General features: G+C 46.2%; 1 protein-coding gene across 1 annotated transcript; it reads right to left on the bottom strand.

Annotated features, from left to right (window-relative positions):
* Nucleotides 1-10,348: 10,348 nt before the first annotated feature.
* Nucleotides 10,349-16,677, bottom strand: LGALSL (galectin like). Its single transcript, XM_054290407.1, has 5 exons — nucleotides 16,597-16,677; nucleotides 16,384-16,455; nucleotides 16,098-16,186; nucleotides 15,464-15,641; nucleotides 10,349-12,729 (listed from the first exon to the last, which is right to left on the bottom strand). The coding sequence occupies exons 1-5, from the start codon at nucleotides 16,627-16,629 to the stop codon at nucleotides 12,586-12,588; spliced, it is 516 nt and encodes a 171-aa protein (XP_054146382.1). The 5' UTR covers nucleotides 16,630-16,677; the 3' UTR covers nucleotides 10,349-12,585.
* Between the last annotated feature and the right edge of the window lie 1,251 nt (nucleotides 16,678-17,928).

The following is a 17,928-nucleotide window of genomic DNA, read 5'->3' as shown; positions in this document are numbered from 1 at the left end:
CCTCAGCCAAGAGCTATTGCATATTTTGAATTCCAAGAAGGCAATGTTCTGTGTCTTCTTACACGTGCCAGTGCTGAACAGTTCAAAAAGGACAGTGAAAAAAAGTTACCCTGTTCAGTCTAAGAAAAGTGATAAATCTCTTGAAACACAGTTCTGCTTTATCTGGCTTTATTTTCAGTGGAAGGGGAGACACACACTGCTTTCCTATTGCCACCTGTTTATGGCAATGCAGGCCCTGCTTGTAAGCCACCCAAAGTTCCCATAACCAATAATTCCTTTGGATCTTGCTAATAAGAAACTCTGCTCTCAGCAATATGGAAAATAATTGAAAGTAAATAAAGGCCACATGTTTACAGAGCCCTTCCCACATCATTAGCATTTCTGGTTGATAGAGTGTATTGTTTCTTACTCCCGTGTGTAGAAGATGCTTGCACTGCCTGTGGAATGTTGTGCAGGCACTCCGTAAGTACCTTGGCTTCTTCAAGAACCTTTTATTCAGATCTTTTTCCAAGCCTGGCAGGATAGGTGAACCTCTCTGGAAGCAAAATTGCAAGTGTCTTCTTTATTTTGTTATTTATGCATAACCTTCCCTCTGCCTTCAGCACTGAAAGCTTTTGCTAGTTTTCACTTTCCTAGGGTTGTGGTTTCTTTCTTAATAGGTACTTAAGGAAACACCTGGAGTCACCTATCTCTGGTCTACTGTTTCCATATCTGGTTTATTTATTTTTTTAACTTCAAACACAGGATGTGTGCATGTGTGTGAAAAGGAGATCAGGCATCTACATTTAGGTGTTTGGTTGGAAGTGAGTGTCTTCCAGGTTCTTTTATAAACACTGGAGCTAAGGCCTCTAGAAAACAATTCAGGACATCAAAATCATCCCTGCTAAATCATGCTCTGGAGAAGCATCTCTCTTTCCACTGCCTGTATAGGCAACCCACAGAGACCAGAGTGAATTACCACAGCTGAAATAAGATGCTGCAGAAGGTGGCATAAATACCCCTGCAGTGTGAGCTACTATTCACCCACTGAAAGGCTTGAAAGGCTTCCAGTTTTCCCATTAATGTAGTCACTCTGCTCACCTAAGCAAAAATTTTTGTAAAAGTGCATCTTTGCAGAAAATTGTGTATTAAGCACCAGTCTTTATTGCACCAAACAGCACTTTTAAATCCTCTCCCCAGGAAGCTGCTGACACATGTTGGAGTCACTCTACCACCTTCTCCCAAGAAATGCGTCTGTAATTGTATTTGTTTGGTTACACGTTGCTGTGGAGGTGTTGGCATGCTGATCCAGACCTGCAAGCCAACCAGCACAGCAGGTGGCTTCATGGCCCTATATGGCATTTCACCTGTGAAGGCAACCAGGATCTCCCTCTGAATCTCTTTGAGGTCTAATCTAAGCAGCCTAGAAGGTGGCAAATGGAGCTGCTCCATGCCTGAGATGGGTGGCAGTCTCTGGCAGTGAAAGCTGTGACCTCCTGTTTGAAACCTGGCTCACATCACCCCAAATGTTGTGAAGGATGGTTCTTCCTGCCACGCCCTCTCCAGAACAAGATGTTCTCTGTGGAGCAGTATGCTCTGAAAGGCCAGGTCTGGCTGCTCCCTTCCAGCACTGCAGAAGAAGATGGCTTTAACATAAAGGAAGACACAAAAATGATCTGGAGGCTGGCCAGAGGCAGGTGGGAACAGGCTGAGAAGGTGGAGGTCTGTTTGGTCTGGTGACACGGCTATGTAGATTCACTGTCTAAAATCCCTTGTGGGGAGAGAAAGACATGGAAGGAGTCATTGGCTGCAGTCAGTTTGGGGTGGAGGGAGTTTTCTCAAGGCCAGGCGTAGGAAAGCTTGAAAGCACACATTTCAGCATAATTAGAGGCTTTTCTGACATGAAGATAAAACTTGATATGCAAAGTCTGTGCATTTGGATTTCGTGTTGCGCTACACCCCCAGATTTGGCCTTTATCTTACCTTTACATCAGGATGTTAGGCAATTCACCACCACTTGCAATTTACTTTGATTCTGGTGACTGTTAATTCTTACAGTGTGGATTGAAGAATTCTTTTAGAATAGTTTCCAGTTTGTTATTTGGTCATTAAGTTGAAAAGGTCTGTGTGCCTTTAAAAAGGTGATAATAAACATGATGAAAGTGTAAAGAAAGCTCAGTGATACTAAGAAGTTAGAAGTTAGAAGTTAGAAGTTACTAAGAAGTTACTAAGAAGTTAGTTAGAAGTTACTAAGAAGTTAGGTTATGGTCTTCTCTTTATTCATCCACCTATTAGAGGATGAAAGGGCATATAATGAGACAGAAGAGTGGGACATTGAAGGCAGACAGAGATTTTCTTTGCATGTGGTGTGTTGCCATTCCTGAACAATATCCACATGCATAAACGTAACAGGATCCTGCAAAAGGTCAGGGATTAAGTAGCCTCCAACACCAATTGCAATAGCAGTGATAAAAATATAAATTTCAAGATTATTGAATGGGCTTCTGAGGTCAGTTATGCTGTAGCTGTCTGTCACAGCATTCCATGTCCTGTCCTCCAAAACACGTTCCAGTTAACACACCCAAAGCCTGGGAGCTATTTGCTCTGCCCATTTTATCAAGAGTAACAGTCACCATGCTCCTGGCATGGTCTGTGGCCATCACTTTGTTTGTACTGGATACAATAACAGTCTGCTGGGATTCTGGCATTCTGACACTACCTGAGTGACTGCTGAATGCTTTAAGTGTACTTCAGTTATTTCTTCCACAAGTGAGCTCATATTCTGCTCTACTTACAGATGCTTGTGTTGGCTCTTGGTGGAAACTTTCAGACCTCTTCTGGTCCTGTACAAGTCCTGTCTAAACCAGCACAATGGCAGGACTGTTAACCTGGCTGATATAATTCCCAGAGAGTCTGGAACAGCTTCTCTGACATGAGAAATATAAATGGTTTATGGGACCTGGAAGCTGCTGACAGATGCTGCTGCACCTTGGCCCTGCACAGGCAGCTCCTGCTTGCCTCACAACCAACTTTGCTTACAGTCAACTTGGCCCTCCCAGCTGTGTGCCCACATCTGTGCAGTTTTCTTCCCAGGAATAAGCCTTTTGCCGTCCTGGTGAGGTTTAGAGAGCCAGGGAGCTCTGCACCATGCTTGGCTGTGCAGCATGGGCACCCCAAACACTGCCCATTGGCAGCTGAGACCCAGGACTGAGCTCTCGAAGGATGCCTAGGGATGGCCATCAGTTCTCTCCACTGGAACAGAGATAATTTCATGTTTGATGGGATCAGGTAAGACAGGAGACATATAGGCCCTCTGACCTCAAATCCTTTCATCCTAGACAGGAAAGGGAAAAGATTCAGCCTTTTCACAGTTTCCCTCAGAGGACACTCTCAGAGGTAAAACCCTTATGCTTGCAGTTGTTGAATTTCTGAGCTGTGCATTCTCACCCTTTCCTCCTACCCCAAGCAGTTAAATGTTTGCTTGTACTGTCCAGGAATTCATCTGTTGGTATTTTAATATGCATGTGTATGATCACCCAGTTGCTACAATTACACTGTGGGAATCTTGTTTCTAAAAATACACCAATCTCTGCTGCTCTCCAACACAAGCATGAGGTAATGGATCATGTTCCCCAGTTGCCAGTCACACACAGGAAGAAGGAAATCAATACAGCTGGCAATACAGAAAGACTACAAAAATTGTAATTAGAACTAATTTCCCTTTCACTTAAAAACATCATCTTCTAGCCTGCATTATCACAGCTTCAGCTTTACAGTGCATTAAAACAATAATGGGCTTCCCTTTGCTAGATAAAATCCTGTTATTCTGCTTGAGAGCATCTTTGGAGGAGCTCAGACTGGTAAGGTTTATTATGGGAACCTTAAACCAGCTCCTACTCCAGCAGGTAGTCTGTTGCTATTAGTGTACTTCCACCAAAATTGGGAGAGATTTTGCATCACTCAGCTTGTGATTGCTGTATTTTGTCTAGATGTGCACACCATCTTTTAAATTTAAGGTGCAGAAAACTCCCTGATCTTGTTCTATCTCCTCTTCTGCATTATTTAAATGGCAGTTGAAAGCACTGCGAGTCAGTGGAGGCTGCGAAAAAAAATTGACGGAATGCCATTCATTTTACTGTTATAAATAGCTGTGTTTTGGAAGGATTTTGCATTACAAATAGTGCCTCTGATTCCAGAGGAGCTGCTCAGTGTATAGCCTTACTCAACCTTACCATTGTATATTTTGTCCAAATAATGTCTGCCTGGTGAGCAAAGGAGGGGGTTTGGGAGCCTGAACTTCAACGTTGTAGCCAAAAGTCACGGTGATGAGACATTGTATGGAAATCAGTGTATTCCAAATTACAGCACTGACTGCTGAGTCTGGCTGCTGCATCTCTGGTTTTCCCTCTCCCTGCCCATAGAATAAGAGCAATAGTGTTAGAAATGGCAAGGGGCATTCATGAATTAATGCTAATTTTAGATTTTGTCAGTGCTTTGAAGTTTTTCAGTGAGCTACATAAAGTGTAGCTCACTGAAAAACTGTGCTACATAAAGTACACCTTGGTCAGTGTCTGCTAGAAGACACATAAAGGTCTGAAGCCACAGGAGAGTTCTTCTGGCAGTGGGGTTTCCAGCCATGGTTCTCCTGCAGGGAGAGGAGTGGCCATCCTCAAGAAAAGGCCATGGAAATAGAGGGGAATGCATGTGGAAGCTGTGTTCTGCATTCACACAGCAATCCAAAGCTGCTCCCAGTTTTGCCCCTCAGAGTCTGTTTAATAACCACTGTAGCTCCTTGTATCTTTCTTCCGAAAACTGGGTGTAAAAGGAACCCCTCTATCCTTGCTACAGGATTTTTACTTTTAAATTAAAATACTTTGTTTTCCCCTAGAGGTTGTAGTCTGGTTGTAATCTGTTACTTTCCCAAGAGTGTTTTTTTCTACCTAGAGCCACATTCTGTCCTTAGTTCTGGTCTCTCTTAGATCTCTCTTAGCCATCCATTATCTTTCCCACTGAGCAGAAAACTTCTTAGAGAGCAGCCAGGAAAGAATCCTTTCTGCCTCTTGGAGCATGCAGTGCTGGAGCTGCTGCTGGAGCTGTCATGCATTACAGCATTGTCAGCACTGGCTTTTCGCCCATCAAAGGGGTTTTTGGAGCCAAGCAAAGGCAGAGCCACTGAGCACTGTCAGAAACCTCCAGCATCTCCATCCATGCTTGGCAAGAGGCTGCTCCACAAGAATGGAGCTTTACTTCTCTGCTCCATTGAAACAGCTCCTGCCCATGGCTCTGCTGTTAGTGTCAGATTGCTTAGTCCTGAAATCCTGCTTTTCTCTGCTGTTTAGATCTACTGTTCAGCTTCAGTGGAGTTTTTCTGATTAACCAGGCTTCTGTTCCTGCCTTTCAGAGTCACAAGGAAGCCCTGCTCTGCCAACCAGGAGTCAGCACAGCTCTGGTTTGCTGTCGTTTTCTTACCCCTGAGAGAGGGAGAGCAGCCTTCTCTCTGCTGGGAAGAGAGCTGCTGAAAGATACCTCCTTCTTGGTGTCTTTCACAGAATGACCCCTCCTGGCATCACAGCCTTGGTCTAGCAAGGCACCAGTGAGGAAACTGAAGCCTCAAAACTTCAACAGGATACGAAACGTGTAACTTCTGAAACATGCTGGAGCCAACGTGATGTTTCAGAGCCAGCCTCTATTCTTAGAAGAATGGTGAAAGTCATAATTTAAAAATAAAATCAAGTGCAGTGCTAGCAAAGAGTCATATTGGTGGTATTCCTGTGAGTAAATCCCTCAGCATGAATTGGCTTCACTTGAAGCTCAGCAACACTCCACCAAAATAAGGCCCAGCTGTGAGGTGTCTGTGGTACTGATCTGAACAGGACAGAAGTACACATGGCTCTTGCCGCATCAGGTGTCCTCCTCGCCCCTTCTCTTCCCCCCAAAACATGCCTATAGTTCACTTTAGTATTACTGTTCAAACCAGAGCCTTCCAAGGGCCTCTGTAGGAGTTAGCCCATGCAAGTGGTGAAATTTAATGTATATCCCCCTAGGCACCTCTGCAGGTGCTGTGCTTCTGCTGTCTGGTGGGGGCTAGATGATGCTTTTGCACCATTCCCAGCCATTTCTGGTTTGCATTGAGGTTACCAAATGCCGTTCTTTATCCCAGAACCTCCAGATGTCAACATATTCCTTCTTAGGGTTGTGTGCAGTAAGCAAAGGGCAAGTTTCTATCTGGCTGTGAGCAGGGATGGCCACAGATAAATACCTATGGCTTAGAGCTAGGATGAACTTCCTGTGCAGCATCTGAATCAGCCATTTTATTGGCAGAAAAACCACAGAACTGGCTGTAGGCAAATCCTGTTCATCTGCTGCTTTAGAACTGTTTGAATTTTGAGGTTTCCCTCAGAAAACCTCCCCTGTGTTTTACAGCCACAAAAGGCTGTAGGTCATAACCCTTTACCCACTTGGGTCACACAGAATTTTCCAATAACTTTAACTGAGAGGAGCTGAAACCTAAAAGTTTCCTTTTGCACTCAGTCAGGCCAACGTGAACATTACTTAAGGTGACGTCAAAAAGCGAAACACTGGATATAAAAATAATGTGCCTCTGGAGCTGGTCTGGTGGTTTTACTCACCCTGTAGCCCTCACCCATGAATCCAGCCCCACCAGGGTGAGGTGAACACATGTGTGAGTTACACTGCTGTCTCACCCTGTGCAGAAGGGTTCAGTGACCTGTGCCTCTGGCTCTGAGTTGTGCCTGTTAACTCCTGAGGCTTACACTGCCCAGTGATGTCACCAGGAGTCTTGCAAGAGTTAGCAGGCTGTTTTCCCCTCTAATGAAGTTATTTGATTGTTCTGCATGGTGCATTTAAACTGTAAAGCAGTTTTGCACAAGCTGCTACCAAAGCTGCGCATCTCATTCTAAAGTTTCACACTACAGTCTAATGAGGAGAAAAGTCTGAAAAACAGGAGATAAAAAAGCCAGAAGTTAAAGAAGTCAAGAGGGTATGTAATGAGCATTGATAGTTCTGATAAAAGACAGAACAAACTAGTGAAGGTTTCATGTTTTATTGTTATTAAAAGTTCATTATGAAATCAGCACAACACATAAAAATAGATCTGTGGTGAATGATACATATTACTGTTATTGCCCGGTCATTTTGTGCACACTCTCACTTTTTAAAATCAGAAGGTAATGAATACAAGACATTTCACCAGCAAACTGTGAAACCAATGCTCCTGCAGCAGAGAGGCTGTGCTTCCTGTTGACTCTATCCAATGTATAATGCAGTCAGAAATAGTCCTCTATTCACACTTAAAAATAAACTCAGTTTTAGAGTATGCCCCAGCTGAAAATAACTGGAGAGTGAGAGCTAGAAATAACTCTTTTCTTAGGGACCTATTTCCATGAAAGTCAAAGGGATTTTTGACATGGATTTTAAAAGCAGAAGGACATAGCTGTTTGTTGACAGACAGATTGAGAGGCCTAGCAACAGGAGCTAGGGAGGACCTGTGGCAAATAGGAGTTTATTATTTTGATCTTGCACATGCTGCCGAATCTCCTTGTTGTAGTAATTGTCTATGTTCATTGCAGCAGTGATTGCTGGGAGGAGCTGGGAGGGTGTATCAAAGACAGATAGGGCGTCTGCAGCTCATTTTTTTTCTCCCTGTTTGGATTGGCCGTGGTTCTAAGCCTGCACACCATTCATTGCAAAGTGACTTTCACCTGTGTGCTTTCTGATCCATGTGAGAAAATCAGAACAATACCACGATTACAAAACCCCTCAGCAGGTCACTTACTGTTCCTACACTGGTGTAAGCTTTTCTTCCTTACTTCTGTGCTTATCACAGCAGACATTTGAGGCTGCCTTCAGCCCCTGACTCTTGTCCCTTACCTTGTCAGGTCAACTCCAGGGCTGCTGGGAGGTTGCTAAGTGGCTCAGCAGAATTGTTGTTCTGCAGTTTTCTGCATGGAAAGGTCTCTGTGCAGCCTCAGTGCAGAAAACAGTGCTGGAGTTCTCTATGGGGAGCATTTCCTGTCGATAGGAAGCCAAATAAGCCCCACATCAGATATCCTACTTGCATGTCTGTGGGGGAAAAAATGCCTTAGTGGTGTGGCTACTCCTACATTCTCCTGTTATTTATTTGGGAGCTTCTTTTACATCAGGCGAGTAGGAACATGAACCAATCCATGCTGTCCAAGCTTGTAAGCAATGCTGGCTTTTTTGCCACAGGTCCTGGTAGGGAGCTGCAGAAGGTGGCAGCTAAAAGTGTGGGGAAAACCCACAAGGGAAGCTTCCCAAGGGAAGCTGCCCTGCATCTCCATAGTCTGTGCCCTTGTCTGGCCCTGAAGTGCTCACTAATGTCCCCTGAACTCCTGCTCCCTTAGGACTACAGCACATGATGCTATATCAGCCTCACTACCAAGATGATGGGTGCTGTGGCCACCCTGGCCTTGTTTCCTCCACAGTCACAGTTTCAAAGCCGAAGATAAAAATCTCAGCGCTGTTCCCTGTGTGGAAAATCTCCAGGCTTCAGTCTCAGCCTCACAGCAGGAGAGTGACAAGGGTGGAAAGCTGTCACAGCAGAGTGGTGATTAAGGCTCTCCCTTTGGTTTTCAGGCTGTTTACTCAAAGCAGCCCTTGAGAAAGATGCTAGGCCTCAAGCACATGTCACATTAAACAGGTTTAGCAATATTACGCCTGTTTCTGCTCAAACTAGCCAGGGAGGGGAGGGACAGTATAATATGTTAGTGCAGGTTCTCATAGACAACATATTAATATTTAGTACAAAATGTTCTTGCAAGGTGGGGCAAACATTTCTAATTGTGACACAAAAAAGAAGGTATTTTGTAACAGTTTTAACAAGTTGCCTGTGAAAAAAGCGTTTGTGTGAAATATGTTTAGACAGACTACCTCACATGACACTGAAATATTTCAAGGCTCTTTCTGAGCAGGCAATAACCTAGTTTTGTTTTTTGTAAATCAAATCAGCTTTATCACAGCCAATCCCAAACATAATTAAATAATTTGGTTGTGATTTTTTTGGTTAGTTGTATTTTTTTTTCCTCTTTGGAAAAATAAAGCTATGCTGAGTGTTTCCACTCCACGTGAATTTTACCCATTCAAGACTTCTTTCATTGCAGAATCAACTTCCTCATTCAGAGGAAACCACAGAAATATTCAGCTAATAAATTTTAGCAAAAGATTTCAAAGGCTGGTTCATTCATTCCTGAAGTCCTGAAGAATTGCAGCTTCCAAGAGGCTCACAAACTACTTCTCCCTACTGAAAAGCATTTTATAAACCTGGCCTAATTTGGAAACAGTAGTTATTTCATGTCTATTAGGGCTTACATCCAAAACCAAGATGTGAATAATCCCTAAATTGTGCAGAGTGAAAAATTCAGGCATAAATTTTGCAGTGCAGTCTCCCATTTGAAACGTTTGGATTTGACCCAAAGTCCAACTAAGTAGAAACAATTAAGGCCTCAGTTTTCTCTGACTTACACTGCATGTGCAAGTGTTCTGCAGTTGCATTTTAACGTGATCAGCCAGTGTGAGTCAAGCACGAGTGGAACAGCCCTTGCTTACACAGATATCATCCTTTTTTCTCCTGCCATCGTCTGGTAGTGCCAAAAGCAAAAAAAAAAAAATAAAGAGGCTTCCAATCAGGTGATAGATGCGTAAGCTTTCTTTAACTGTGACTTTCTGCTCTTTCTTGAGCTCTCAGCCAAGCCATAACCCATCAGAAGAGGACTCACAGTCATTCTTGCCTCGAAGCCTGGCTCAGAAACCATAACAGGGCAGGATCAGGTGGTGCAGTTATGCAAAGGCAAAACCAGAATCAGGGTCAAAAGAGCATTTTCCCCAGACAGCAAACTCCTGGAGCAGGAACAAATGGGAGTGCCCAGCACAGCAGGTGGGGACAGGAGCAAGGCAGGAGCACCAGGCCCTGGCTCCCACCAGAGATGCCCCTGACACTGCACCGAGCTCACCTTGGCATCCCTGGTGTAGGCACTGTGCTGCACCAGGCCCCCGCGGGAGAGCGGATGCGTGGGGGCTGTGAAAATCCAAGGCAGCCAAAATGCTTTTTCCAGGATACAGTCAAGGCATGGAGGGGGAATCTCTGCTGGTGGGCTGTCAGGGAGATTCCCTTTGGGTTTGTGCTACTGCAGGGTCATGGTGCCACTCACACTTGCCACTGGCCCAGGCACCGGCCCTGCATCAGCAAACCTGGCTTTGGATGGCCAGCTGGAGAAAGCACTAGGCACAAAGGGTGCTACATTTCTCTCCAAACAGAATTCCTCTGCTGCCTGCATCAGCTTTGGAACTATGGGGAATTTCCAAGCTGGAGAAAAACCCAAACTACCTCATGTAGAAGCACCTTTCCCTTGGATTTTTATTATAATAATTTTAAAGAATATATTTTGTATCGAAACACTGTCAGCATTCTTTATACAATGGAAAATGACACAGTCATTATGTATCATGTAAAAGAGTAAAAACAGAGCAAGACAGGAACATTTCAGTTCATTCTGGAGTACAAATAGAATCTGATGTACAGCTTAAAAGCCACACACCAGATAAAAAGTTCATCTGGAAAACAACAGGTTCTTTTATTTTGGAAGTACAAAGAAAAGTCAGGGAACGTCAAATGTTAAGGCTAAAAATTAAAATTTTAACATGTATTTTACAGGTGGTAGCCTGATTCTTAATTCAACTGCAGTAGAAACAACAAACCCCCCCTTTGCAAACAGATTTGCACTTGCAAGAAATAAGAATCAGGCTTCTATGCTTGGAGGACTCTGATTGACCTCAACAGGCTTTGGACTAGAGCCACAGTTGGAATTTCAGCTTGCAAGTCTAAGGCTTCTTAACTGTAGGCCAAATTAGCACAAAATGAGGCTTTGCATTGGCATTCTACCCTTAACTTTGAATATTCCAGTTCTGGTTGCTTTAAACCACACTTTTATTGCAGGTTTAACATAGTTCTGTTTGTGAGATACTTTTTTTGTTTTTTCTTAAATACTGTGCTACAGAGAATGTTTTTATAGTCTGTTTTTTAGTCCCTATATTATGTGTTTTCAAAATTGCCTAAATGTATGTTTATATCATGATTACAACTACTCAGAAAGACCCACTGAAGTCCACTGTGAGCAGCCAAGGAAAAAAGTGTATTTAGTTCTAAAGAAGTCAAGAAAAGTGGCTGTGTTCATTTATAGTGTAGCACAATGACTGTGTTTATACAGCTATACCTACTATTTAAAAAGCTACTTGAAAAGTTATTATTCATGTGCCGTAGCTGATTTTCAAGCATTAATAACTTGGCTGTCTAGACAAGTTTTAATTGTCATATCAAAGGCCAAATATGTTCTCAAACAAGTGTAAAGAATCTCCCATCTCCCTTGGAAAGAGGCTGGTTCTCTTTCTGAATGAAGAGATTGCCAAATTTAACTTTTTCTCAGGTTATGAAAGCACAGTAAAACCCACAAATTTGCCGTTTAGGTTTTTAAAATGGATTGACTTCAACTCAAACCTATCCTGTGCAGCAAAGTTAGTAAGCCCTGAAAAACAGATTCTAGTGAATATGCAGAGTTCCCCCCACCAACTACCATGCCCACATTTTCCCAGGGCCTAGAGGGCTCCATTAAAATGTAACTAAATGTGCGACAGGAAACATGGTTTTTCAAGAACGATATGTAAAGTTTACCCGAAGAACCTAAGACGTTTTGTACATTCAAAATGTTTACACTTTGTTGTTCTTAATCTTAAGATTGTTCATTTTTACTAATAATACATACAATGAGTATAAATAAATAAACTACAGATAAGTTTTAAAAATTGTATTAACAATACATTGTGCAAAAACTCATAACAATCTACATTCTATGCAAATACCCTGACTAAAATACACAGGCTGTGTCCACACACCCTCAGTCAGTTTTTGCACAGTCCATGGGCCAAACCAGTGGCTGAGGGCAATCAGCAAAATTCCATGACGAGCTATGGAAGTAATGCTGATTTACACCAGCAGAAGGGCAGGCCCCAAGGTTTGTGCAAAAATGCCATAGAAATCAGTGGGAATTGTGCTTGACTAAGGACTAGACAGTTTGATTGTACCCCATTAAAGTGAGTGGGAGTTTTGCCATTGATTTCCATGGAACCAGGCTCAGGCCCTGGGTAAGGACGTCAGCACATGGCCCTATGTTGTGCTACACTACTCCACTTCAGTGCAGAAACAATATTTGCAAAAGAAAAACTTGGTTTTGTCGTCACTACTGTTCAGTAACCGGTTTAAGCGCTGCATTTCAGAGATTGCCTTTTTCTGTGAGATTTGAAACGAGACTGCAAGTCTTTCTGAATCCATTCCAATTTGATTATCCAGCACAGGTGGGCTGTTTTGATCCAAGAAAAAACAGCTCAATGTCTATAAACCAAGAGTGCTCTTCGTTAGGATAAAACACAGCCCAGTTCATCGGCACAGGAGGAAGAACTGCATGCGGAAAAGGAAGAGGGCAGCCTTCCTACCATAGCTGTGTCCAGAGCCGGCTGTCACTGCTCCCAACGGACGATGGCACCTGAGCTGGTCTGGAATCTGCAGTCCTAACAAGCTCAGCCCAGTTTTGTAAGCTGAAGATCTCCATTTATCTTTATTGTGTCAATTGCTGACAGTGTTTCAATACGGTGGTAAAAATCAAAGAGCTGATGTCCATCCACAAATATTCTAAAACGGGGATGCTCGCAAAGTATCTCAACCTGCAAAAGACAAAATGTTGAAGCATGTTGTTCACAGTGTAACTGGGAAGTTGTTTCACAGCACACAAAGAGCACTTCAAAGAGCCTTTGTGCAGCTGCACATTGTGCTACTTATGTGCCATGCAAGAGACAAAGGTGAGACCAGTTTGCCCCCTTGACACCAGTTACACTATGATGGATCTGCTCTTGCTGCATAAGGACATTAATCCAATCTTGAATCTCACGTTGTCCTACCAGTAAGCACGCTGCAACCCAGTCCACTGGCTACTGGGAGATTTTGTGTCTTGAAATTTTGCCAGAAACAGACTCAAACTGCTAATCACAGCAGGAGGAAATTTAACCTCCAACCCAAACCTTGCATTCCTTGTGCGAGGGTTTCAGCTCGAACTGGGCAGAAAAGACTACAAAGTTGTTGGTTTTGGTGGTGGTTTGTTGAGGGTTGTTTTTTTTTCCTGCATAAGTAGGCAGCTCCCTCTGCAATGCTTTCCACACTACTTTTAATTTACTGGAAGGGAGTAAACAAGGAAAGGGGATATAACTTTGTTCTCCCCTCCCACACATACACAGCTGCAGCAGAACTAAAACCCTTTCACTCCTGTGGCTGCAGACAGTCCCTGTCAGACTAGACTCCATCCTGGGGCTGCAGTGAAGGAAATGCAGTGCAGGATTGCTGGGAATTCAGCTAGACAGCTCTCAGGAGGCACAAACAGGATCAGGGAGGGACACAGCTTATCCCTCTTCTTGAGAGACCTGCAGAAATGCTCTGGAAAAGCAACAAACCTGGAGCTGAACAAGCTTGGACACGCTGGGAGATTCCTGATGTTTGGGGTGGCTTGAGAGGGTGCCCTGTTGTTAAGCTTTGCTTGGAACTGCCCCAGCAGGAAGCTGGGACATGAGGGCACAAAATGTATACTTTTACAGGCTCTTGGAGACCTCAAGGTCTGGACACACTAAGGAGAAAATCTTCAGTGAAGCCACATGTAAATCCTGGGTCATTTCCAGAAGTTGGAAATCCAGAGTGAAATGCTGCTACCAAACACTTGACTCTGCTGCTATTCCAGTATATAAAAATGGGAACAGGGCCCATGACAGACTGACTGTGCCAAAGCCCAAGTGACTTAGAGCACGTTGCACCAGGAGAAGTGACAGCAGGCAGTCCAGGAGAGCTGGAATCCCTGGATCCCTGCTAGTGCACCAGGTACCAAGAAGAGGCTGTGCTGCCATGGAGCTCCTGTGTCACTGCAGCAGTGCCTGCCTGAGGCCTTGTTATGTAAAAGATATGGTTAACACTGCTCACGGTCCGCTTTTCACATCACCTGCGGCCACGCCACAGTGCTAATTGGACTGGATCACAAGTAATTGGCAAGAACGCTTAATAGTCTTAATTTATTCACTGAGATGGAGACCATCAAAGGTACAAAGTCAATTGGGAGCCTCAATTCTGTTTAGGCATTTGGGAAAAAAGGAGGAAAAAAAAGGCAAAAGAACTCTCCTTGTACAGTCTCCCATGCTAGATGTGCAATTTTGCTGTCCTGTAACATCATCTCTCATTAGTGGGACATGCACAAAACTTGCTCTGGGTAATTTGTCTGGCTCGTCTGAGGGCCCAGCCACCACCCAGTGCAGAAGGCAGTGGAACCCTTTCAGATGGAGCAGGACCCAGCCTCCAAGCCTTTTCAAGTACATTTCCCACACCACCAAAGGGTGTTGCCAGTTCTGATGGGAGGGTGAGTTTGTAGAAACAAGTAGAGTGCAACCAATTTGCAGCAAAACCAGTCATATAAACACCCTCTTAACACCAAGCATCTGGGGAGATGGTGAGCTTTTGGGGTTGGGGGAGATTATCTTGGGGGCAAGAAGGATTAAGAGAGTTTGGCAGCTGGTCATAGCACTGGCATTTAGCAGAGGGGCCAGTGAGGTTTTGTAAGAGGGACGGGGAGGAGGAGGGGTTTTCTGGGTCAGCTGCATGGAAAAGGCATGCAGCCTTTTTTCCTCAATGTAGTGAGAGGGAAGCAGCCCTCTGCAGCCGCATACTTTGTTAGTCCTGATTTGCAAAGACATCTTCACATAACCATAAACACTACAGATGGGACTCTGCTTCTAGGTCAACCCAGTCCATCCACAGCGCCACAGCACTTCCATGTACACTGCTGTCAAGTGACTACAGATTTAAATTTGTCAGAAGGTTTAATCCCAGGGTTCAGAAAAGAATACCTCTATTGCTTAGCTGTTTAATCTGCTAACACGAAGAGCTACGGTCAACCTTAACGTAACATCCCTGGGGACAAAGGATGAACGTGATCCTTATTAGCTGCACTAAATTGCAAACAGTATGTCCATTAAAAAAACCATCAATATATACAGCAGCCCCACTGAATATTAACATTCTCCAGTAATAACTTGTAATGCACTAATAACATAGAGGTACCTCTTAATTTATGGTTATAAAACTAAGCTCAGGAAGTGGCGCTTCATCACACAGTATTACAACCTCCGACTTGCCACAGCGCCCAGGTGAGGCGTCCACAGCCCCATCCGAACCGCCTGCAGCTGCACGTAGCAGCAGGATCTCCATGCAACTCGATGGATACAAACAAACCAGCAACTGGTGTCTCAACTCAAGCAGCGCGGGCTGCACTGTGATTTCACGAAAGGCACGTCAGGTTCTGCTGCAACTCATATCAAATGACACTTTATCAGACATGGTGTAAGCCCCTGCCATCCTGGTACTCACCCTAAAAGGCTGGTCCGGTATAAATGGAAAGTAAGGAATAGACGACTGCTCTTCCCCCCATTCTCCGGCTACACAAGAGTTTCTGACAAACTGTCTCTCTGTAAACACAGCTTTCAGTTCTATGGCTACATCCGCAGGAGGATCTTCTGACTCCCCACAAGTCAGACTGATGCCAAAGCTGCAACACAAACAGAACAGCTCTCATTCAGCCACAAAAAAAGCAAATAAGCCCCAAATGCCGTCAGTCTTATTTCTCAGCTTATTAAAGCCATATAGTGGCACAGGCTGGAAGACAGCTCAGCTCATTCAGAGCTCTCTGACAGCTCAACAGGGACAACAACATGGTTATGGAATACATATGTGTGCGTGTGCATATATCTGTACATATACACAGATATATATGCTTGATATGCTCCTTGACTCCCAAGTGAAAACGGAATCCCTTGAAGAAATGCCCCCTCTATGGGTCAAAGGAGAAATCAGCATGCTATATTTAAAATTATAAAAATAATCCTTTCCAGAAAGGAGGGATCCGTGCGGATGTGTGTGTGTGTGTACGTGCGGGTGGCCGCCCCCCTTGGCCCCCTCCCCGGGCCCGGCGCCCCCGGCACGGGCAGCCCTGTCCAGGTGTTACCTCTCGGGGTTGAGGTCCACTATGCCCATAACTAAGATCTTCTTTCCCGGCCTCATTCCTCCTTTGATGTGCCCACAGAAGGGGACGATCTGGAAAGGACAGGGGGAAGGTGGCGAGGGTCAGCTCGGCATCAGCAGCGGCCGCCCTTGTGCAGCCCGAGATGAGCGGGGGCGGCGGACAGTAAAGGGGTTAACAAAATAAAATACACCACCACCCCCACCAGAAAAAAAAAAAAAAAACCCAAAAAAAAAAAAAAAAAAAGAAGCAAAAAACAAAGGTGATTTACCAGGCGAGGGAAGTACACATCAGCTTGCACCGGAGATCCCAGGGAGTTGTTTAAATGCCCGTCCTCTATTTTCTGCAGGTAAAAGGGAGAGCGCTGAGGCAGGGCCAGGCGGAGCCCCCCAGCCCGCCCCGCTCCGCAGGTGCCCAGCTCGGACCCCAGGCCCGTCCCGGTGGCCGTCCCGGTGGCCGTCCCGGTGCCCACAGCCGCACTCACCAGCGCGTCCCGCTCGGCCACGGTCCCCGCCATCTTGTGGAAGCGGTGGCGGCGGCGCTGGGGACAGGGCGGGGGAGAGGGAGGGAGGGAGGGATGGAGGGAGGGAGGGGGGTCTGTGGCAGCCAGGCGGCGGAGGGGTAGCGGCGGAGCCGGAGCGGAGCCGGTGCAGAAGTAGGAAGGCGAGGAGGAGGAGGCGGAGGAGGAAGAGGAGGAGGGGAGGTGGCCGGCTGGCACTGCCTCGCCCGGCGGGGAGCCCAGCCCTTGGCCCGAGGGGGAGCCGGGCAGGGCGGGGCGGGGGCTGCTGCCGCTCGCTCCGCTCCGCAGCCCCGCGGCGGGGCCGTCCCTCGGCGAGCGGGGCGAGCGCGGCTCCGCTGAGCTGAGGGACGGCGGTGGGCCCGGGCCCCTCACCTGGCGCCTGCAGGTGATGGGTGCCTGGGGAGGGGCCGCAGCAGCCCCGCGCCCATCATGTCAGGGATCACCTTTATGTCCGAGCTTGGGCACCTCGGCCAAGGGAATGTGCCGAGCCGGGCGTCCTGGGTGACTCCCTCCCTCCCTCCAGAGGTGGGGACACTGCTCGGCCCCTCCGAAATGAACCCCCACCCCTCTCCCCTCCGTGCCCCGTGGCGAGCACCCTCAGGGCTGGGCAGAGCTCCGAGGGTGAGGGCAATGTCCCGGCCGAGGGCGGCTCAGCCGCCCCGGGCCCGCCGTGCCTGCAGCCTCCGGCGAGGCGCGGTAATTGCATAAGCCGGCCGTGCCCGTGAGCTCCCATTGACAGGCAGTGGCCGTGGTTACGCAACGCGGCGGTGGCTGCGGTGTCCCGCTCTGCGGGAGCGCGGCGACCCCCGGCCACCGGCCCTGCCCGTGCCGCGCCAGGATTGCCTCGCCTGTACCACAGCAGGAGTGACCCGACCCGCCAAACGTGCTGCCATGGCCCCTTTGATGAGTTCAGGGTCTTGGGTGTGGGGAATTGAGGAAGGCTTTCTTGTCGCTTCTTCACCGCTGGGATTTGATGGCATGAGCATCCCTTTAGGAACGTGACACAGCAACTGGATTTGGCCTGTGCTGTGCAGGACCTCACACAGCGGCCTTGGCTTTTCATGCCTCTTGCTTACACACTGTGCTGGGTTGGTGAATGTCCCTGTCCTTCCTCCTCCGGGGCACTGTGAGGATTAATTACATTGGGTAAAGTGGAGTGGGAGAAGCAAAGTCACTGCAATATTTAGGGTTTCAGTATGATGGTGTCCATTGGGAAACACCTGCAATCAGTAGGTGATGCCATTTGAGAAATCAAGAGGTACTGAGTGTAAGAGCAGATTGTGCAAGTGTTTGGAC

Source organism: Melozone crissalis, unplaced genomic scaffold (genome assembly GCF_028551555.1).
Source record: "Melozone crissalis strain CALT ecotype California unplaced genomic scaffold, PUWL_Pcris_2 ptg000081l_1, whole genome shotgun sequence".
In the NCBI taxonomy this organism is placed as follows: Eukaryota; Metazoa; Chordata; class Aves; order Passeriformes; family Passerellidae; genus Melozone; species Melozone crissalis.
Note: the sequence above shows the minus strand (reverse complement) of the source record. Positions and strands in the feature narration are given on the sequence as shown.